At 44.7% G+C, this 7,500-nt stretch overlaps 1 protein-coding gene across 3 annotated transcripts in view; it reads right to left on the reverse strand.

Moving 5' to 3' along the window:
- The window catches only part of b3gntl1 (UDP-GlcNAc:betaGal beta-1,3-N-acetylglucosaminyltransferase-like 1), a 23,088-nt gene that overhangs the window by 14,854 nt on the left and 734 nt on the right, over nucleotides 1-7,500 (reverse strand). For 2 of the 3 annotated variants that reach the window (XM_079498518.1, XM_079498517.1), the window contains exons 2-6: nucleotides 6,749-6,865; nucleotides 6,401-6,500; nucleotides 2,699-2,763; nucleotides 1,826-1,891; nucleotides 488-583 (exon numbers count right to left, since the gene is read on the reverse strand). In XM_079498518.1, coding sequence (XP_079354644.1) covers nucleotides 488-583; nucleotides 1,826-1,891; nucleotides 2,699-2,763; nucleotides 6,401-6,500; nucleotides 6,749-6,865 — 444 coding nt within the window. The remainder of the gene's footprint in view (nucleotides 1-487; nucleotides 584-1,825; nucleotides 1,892-2,698; nucleotides 2,764-6,400; nucleotides 6,501-6,748; nucleotides 6,866-7,500) is intronic. The other variant, XM_079498519.1, reaches the window with a different exon arrangement.

A 7,500-nucleotide genomic window follows, 5' to 3' on the forward strand; every position in this document is an offset into this window, starting at 1 on the left:
GTCAAATGCGGAGAACAAAAGTCACTGCGGTAACGTGTGACAAATCGTACGACTTTAACAGACACTCCTGGAAACAGGCATACAATCGAGTTAATTAAGTAAGTTAGTTAGAGAGGCTTATTGTCGGTATCAGCCAGGGTGCGTGAGTCTATCCCCGTTTCAATGCGCTAGACCTCTGAGAGGTGGAATGCTGAGGTGGAGCGCAACACCTACCATCAGCTCCCAGTACTTACCGCACGACATCAAGCAGTGCTCCTCATACGCTGAGGCGGTGCCCGGGATCTAACCCATGACCTTGCACTGCAGTCAAAAGGCGAGTGCTCTACTGACTGAGCTACCCGGACACATTGAGTTAATAGAGAAACACACACACACACACAGTGCATGTTTAGACATGCATACAATACATACAGTACATATTCACACGCACATTCGTTGCGCGTGCATAGCAAGCACGCACACACATAACAAGCGGGCGGCTGGTTACCTGGGTAACAAGCTGGTCTTGAGTGGTTGAATTGATCCAACGTGTGTAGCGCTCAGTAGATCCCTCTGGATCCCTCCGTACTCTACAGCCAATCAGCTGGCAGGACACACACACACGCACGCACACACACACACACACACACACACACACACACACACACACACACACACACACACACACACACACACACACACACACACACACACACACACACACACACACACACACACACACACACACACACACACACACACACACACACACACACACGCACGCACACACACACACACACACACACACACACACACACATTAAACTACTCCTAATTTGGCTGGGGAACCCTAGAATCCATTTAAGAACCACTCTACTTAGAAAACCACTGATTGACTTGAATTCTAGCCCATTTCACCCTTCTCACTTCTACCGTGCTCTGCTCTATTCTATGCATACGAGTGAGAAGAGTTCAGAGAAAGGCAGCGTGCTGTGGATCACAAACAAGGATTCACTGTGAAGAGAGACACTTCACAGTTGACAGGAGACATAAGGGCCACTCACACCAAGAACGATAAGAACGGTATCTATATTGTTCACCGTTGTCTTTATTTGCTTGTATCTCACTCTGTCTCTCGTCCTCTCTCTCTCACTCCTCTGTCTCTTTCGCCCAACACGGTTGAGGCAGACGGCCGCACACCCTAAAGCCTGAGTCTGCCTGATGTTTCTTCTAGTTAAGGGGGAGTTTTTCGTTGCCACTGTTGCAAACATTCTTGCTGGGGTTGTCAGGTCTCTGCTCTACATGTAAAATGTCTTGAGACAAGAAGTTGTTGTGAACTTGGCCCATATAAAAATGTTAAATGATTTGAAATGAATTGTGTGGGCTTTATAGTTATCGTTCTTCATAGTTCTTGTGCTTGCTGTCAACGGCACTTTAGACTTGAAAAGTCCAAAACAGAGAGAGAAGAGGCAGGTTGTTTGTGCAGGGCAGCAAGCCGGCTGTCTCCAGCCTGTCTCCCTCGCCTCCCACACACACAACCTTTCACCCTTGACCCGACCTGGCTGGTCTCAGCAGGCGGCCACACCGGATACACTCTGCATGCCAAACATATCCGCCCTCATGCCCGCCCACACACACACACACACGCCCGCCCACGCACGCCCTCACGCACGCACATGTACAAACATGTTTGATTTAGACTAGAGGGTTTGAAGGAAAGCGGGAACAACAAAGAGATGAGGGAGAGAATACCACAGTGATTGGTTCAGATGGATGGATGGATGGGGGGGGGGGGGGGGGGGGGGGGGGGCAGATTAACAGAGGAGAGAGGGAGATCTTACACTTACACAATCTGGATGGAGGAGAGAAGACTCGTACTGCAGAAGCACCCTCTGAGGCAACATCACATCATCCTGAAACACACACAGACACATGCATTTACACTGGCTAGTAGGGCTGATGCCATATAGCTTCAAACTAATATCACAAACCTTTCCCTCGATTACGATTAATGAACGATAAAGCAAAGAAAGGAAAACCGTCCATCTACAAAGCTCACGACGCGTCCCAATGCAACGTGTTGTGAGCTTGTAGATTGGCTGCGCGGGTGCATGGTGAGGGGCTGCTGAATCTGACTAATAGCTTTTTTGTCTGTTTTTTGATGGTGAGTTTGGTCTACTACTGCCATCATATTTATTATGTGCTCCATGAGTGTCCTATGTGTCATATTTCAACAAAGACATTGATACATGCATACAATGTGTATGGATAATGTGCATATGCCATAGCCCACATGTGGGTGCCCACATGAGTACCCACATGCACATTCGCCCACAAGATACTACATACTGTACAACCATGCACAAACTCACACACTGACAAACCATAATGCTACAATAAATTCTGAGTCCCTTAGCTTGTTAGTCATATACTCTGACAGACCTGTCAAATAGTCAGTAGGCTGAAGTCACCTGGTGTGTGTGTGTGTGTGTGTGCGCATATTGGGCAGAACGCTATGCTCTAGTTATTTTTGACATGTTTTATGAAAGACACCTGGGTAGAGAAGTGAAGCACACACACACACACACACACACACACACACACACACACACACACACACACACACACACACACACACACACACACACACACACACACACACACACACACACACGTGTGTACACACACACACACACACACACACACACACACACACTTACCGCGTCCTGAAAGCAAAGGTATCGTCCACAACTCTGACTTATGGCCATGTTTTTAGCATAACCCACTGAAAGACAGAACAGGAAAGAACACAACACAACAGATCAGTGTGTGTGTGTGAGCGTGTGCGTGCGTGCGTGCACATATATGCACATCTGTGTCTTAGTGCTGTGCTTCTTTCACATAAGACACAGCACACTCCATTTGGCACAAAGGAAAGCGCTCAAAGCAGAGATGGTACATCAAGGGGTTTATTGTTAAATCCAATAAATAAATCTGAACATCATCAATGCACAGTTCCTCCATTTCTCCACACTCTCTCCAGCTTCAGTTCTCATTTCAATTCAGCTGGCAGCAATTTCATAATAGCACACATAGAATACAAAGATTCTACTTTGGGCGCCAAGGTCCACAACATGCTGCACCAAGCTCTGCGCACTATGGTACGCATGTTGCGGCATGCGTACTGTAGTGTGCAGACCTTACCGCAATGTTGCGGCATGCATACTGTAGTGCGCAGACCTTACCGCAATGTGCAGCACAAGTCATAGGAGATCATGGAAATAATCTGACTCAGAGTTACCATGTCTGGTCTGAAGTGTGTGATCGGTTTAAGGGACACACGTTAGAACACTTTCCTGGGAGTCTTTATGTGTGTAATATGTGGTTTTAGATATTTTAGATTTTAGCAGTGAGCCCAGTGTCTCTGATGTCATCGACACTGGGCTCACGTCCTTCCTGGACTGCAATTCCCATAATGCTTTTGTGTACTGCTCCTCCTTGTGGATAGGGGGAGGGCTGTCTTACTGAGACAACATGTAGTCCTAGATGTAGTCCAGGAAGTAAGTGAGCCCAGTGTCCATGACATCAGATCAGAGACACTGGGCTCAATGCAAAAATCTAAAATATCTAAAACCACATATTACACACATAAAGACCCCCAGGAAAGTGTTCTAAATCTTCTAAACGTCATTAACATATATTTTTTTGCAAAAAGGGGTGAAGTGTGCCTTTAAGTGCTTGCCGGCCCAGGTGTTTGAGTTATCAAAAAGTAAATGTTCCACAATAATGAATTGCAGGTCAATATGTTTGTCATTGACAAACATGAAGAAGCCCTGATGGGAGAAATGTCTAGATCTGGGGTTCCACAAAATGTTATAAAGGTGATAGGGCATGCACATCCACTCTAGCCCAGGTGCTGGACAAAAGAAAGAACGAAATAAGAGACCACAACACTGGTAAGGAAAACTATTATAGGAATAGGAATACCTATTCCTGAAGAAGATCCCAGTGATCGAAACGTTGAAAGTTACTCTACAAAATGTTATGCCACGAGTCACAACCCCATTTTATGGTGGATTTTTTAAAATGTTTTAATGGAAATAAAGAATATCTTAAAATAAAAACATACATTGTTGGCCTTATATATGAATATTTATTAGATTAAAGCAGTGATTCCTGCAGATTTGTAAGCTTATCTCGAGCGTCACCCTAACATAATTACTGCAAAATATAATGAATCTGCAGTAAAATCAGTTCAAAGGCTTAACTTGTGTGCGTGTTGTCTTTCCAATGTTACTGGTTCCCTGTAATGTTACTGGTTCCCTGTAATGTTAGGGTTCCCTGTGACTCAGGAGTATTCCCCCACTCGGTGGGGGAATAATCCTGAGTCCCTTGGTCGAGACAGAGTCAAGTCCAAGACAAATTAAGGGCGAGACCGAGACGAGACTGAGTCAATGAAAATGTGGACTCCAAGGTTCAAGGTTTCTTTATTTTGTCTCCCGAAGGAGAAATTTGTCTTGGACCCCAAGGACCCGCCCTGCAGCATACAGATACAGATACAATACAATACAGAATACAGAATACAAGACAACAAAGGCACACAGTGACCCGTACAACATTAAAATACCACACACCACCATACCTAGTGCAAAAGAGGGGAAGAACATCACCTCAAAACCTTCGACCCCTACCCTGTCTGCCCTCTGCAAGGACTCTGTTAAGGAGTGTGATTGACAGAGGGACAAAGGAATGCATGTACCTATTATACTTGCACGAATACCTCCTACCTGATGGCATTAGCCGATACTCAGGGTATAGTACATGGGAGGGGTCAGACACAATTTTCTTAACCTGTCCAATGGTGGCCTGCTCAAAGATGACCTGGGGGGTGATCTGAGGTGTCATTTTGGCTAATCTAAGGATCTCAGATTTGTATTTTACAGTTCAGCATTACAGAAGATCAGCATTATGTTTCTACTTACACCAAAAAGTCTGAACCTGGCCCGGGCGGCTGGCGTAGCCGTCTGGGCACCTTGGCTGGTAATCCAGTCTGGCAGGGTGCCGCAGGTTCGACTCCCGATCCCGACGGCCTTTACTGTCACTTCCCCCCCCCCCCCCCCCCCCCCATCTCTTTCTCCCCATTTCCTGTCAGCCTACTGTATACCTATCCCTCTACGGAGAAAATTAAGGCGCTGGTGCCCGAGACCGGACTCAAGTACTACAACACTATTGTCTGCATTTATCATTCCATCGTGACTTTAACTTTTGACGTACAACACGCCAAAGCTCACGTCTGGTCTGCAGACAGCTTGTTTCCGTCATAAACAAGCGGAGCAGCATTGGCTGACCATCTGTCATCTAAACATCCAAAATAGCAAAAAAACTAATAAATGTGAAAATGTGTCAAATCGGGGCGTTTTGAGAATATTTAAGGACGTGTGGCCTTGTGGTTAGAGTGTCCGTGAAACTTGGAGGTCAAGGTTCGATCCCCGGCCGGGTCATACCAAAGACTGTAAATATGGGACCCAATGCCTCCCTGCTTGGCACTCAGCATCGATGGACTGGATTGGGGGGTCAAATCAACTAATCAAATGATTCCCGAGCGCGGCACGGCTAAGGCTCACGACACCAAGAAATGGGTCAAATGCGGAGAACAAATTTTACTGCAGTAACGTGTGTCACAAAACTTTGTTTGAGTTTGACTTGTTTGAGTTTGACTAGCCATGAGATTTAAAAAAACATTCCGCTAGGATTGGCTGTATAGGATCACTATACCTCACGTGCCCCACGGTCATTCCTAGGCAAACTTTTAAGGCGGTCTGTACATTCAATTGATAAATGATGGCCACTCTAGTTACTTCATGGACCACAATGAAAACAAGCCCTGGGTCATTTTGTTTTATCCTTTATATTACTACCTGTACTGTTAACAAACCTGCTAATAAAGTATTCAATCAATCGGTGGCTGGATGGGGAGAGTTGGGGAGCGGTAGAAGGGAGTTGTGGGAGAAAATATAAAAACAAGGGGTTGTACTAGGGCTTTCACTTCTAGTCATTTTTACTAGTTGACTAGTTGCCTAGTTTACTAGTCGACTAGTTGTTTAACTACCTATTTTGGAAATAAATACTAAAAACTTAAAAACGGTGTACTTTGTTGACTATAACTATAATCTACCTGATCTTGAGGCCTACAAAATCGGGGGTAAAAAAACCCTTTTTTTCTCTTATCAACTAGTCAACTAGTACCAACAAGGTCGACTAGTGGATTTACTAGTTGACTAGTTGTAAAAGAATGCATATAATGTCCCTGCTTATCCTTTGAATACATTTTGTTAAAAAAAGTATTACATCAATCGATTTAGCAGGATGGGAGCATACATTGTGGTATTAGATCACTGACCAAACAGCAGCAGAGTACTGACCTCCTCGAGGTTGAGCAGAGGTATGGCCTGAGATCACCATGGAGATGCTTCTCTCCTCCAGCTTCTCCCGCCAGGCCTCCAACACACGCCTCGAGTCATCCTGAGACGCACGCACGCACGCACGCACGCACGCACGCACGCACGCACGCACGCACGCACGCACGCACGCACGCACGCACACACACACACACACAGATAACGTATCTTTATGATCAACCCTGATAGTCACATACCTGCATTCAAAACACAAATAAACACGAATTACCCCCCCCCCCCCCACACACACACACACACACACACACACACACACACACACACACACACACACACACACACACACACACTTACAGTGCTGGCATCGTCATAGACAGACAGTTCCATGGAACCAGTGAAGTCTTGTTGTACTATGGCCTGCAGACATTCAGTCAGCCAGCAGGATGCATTGTGCACTGGCATGATGATGGACTGTTGACACACAGACATGATAACATTTCAATGCAAAGACAACCAGCCATAAGGACACCTATAAATAAACAATGCTTTTGAGGAATTCTCAATCAGAATAAGATAACATTATAAAACACAAGATTCGATAACAAGACACACAATGTTGATTTAGTGTACAGTGTACATACTGGTGGACACTCAGTAATGTAATACTTCAGTATTTGAGTATAGGCTATATTTTATGGCTTTCACTTGCTTACGGAGTTAGTTCAGTCAGATACTCGAGGGGCTCATTCAGTGTTATGCAAGTTGTTATTGTATATCTATCTCCCTGGACCCTGCTCTTAATGGTTAATGATGGTTGTATAATTTTGCTCAGCAGGGAGAAAAATGTAGCAGAGCCGGACGCCAAGATAAAATAGTATATGCACACTTGTATTCTCATTCTATAATACATATTTGTTCAATCTATTTGTCTGAAATGCACTTTTTACAACATTTCTGACATTCTAGAAATGTAGTGGAGTCAAAAGTATGTCATTTGTCTTTGAAATGTAGTAGAGTTAAGACATAAAATAACCACTAATAATACTTATAAACATATAATAACTCACAACGTGATTGATTTCGTTTTTTGGCAAATCTTTGAATCT

This window comes from Electrona antarctica, assembly GCF_951216825.1.
Source record: "Electrona antarctica genome assembly, chromosome: 4".
Taxonomy (NCBI): Eukaryota; Metazoa; Chordata; class Actinopteri; order Myctophiformes; family Myctophidae; genus Electrona; species Electrona antarctica.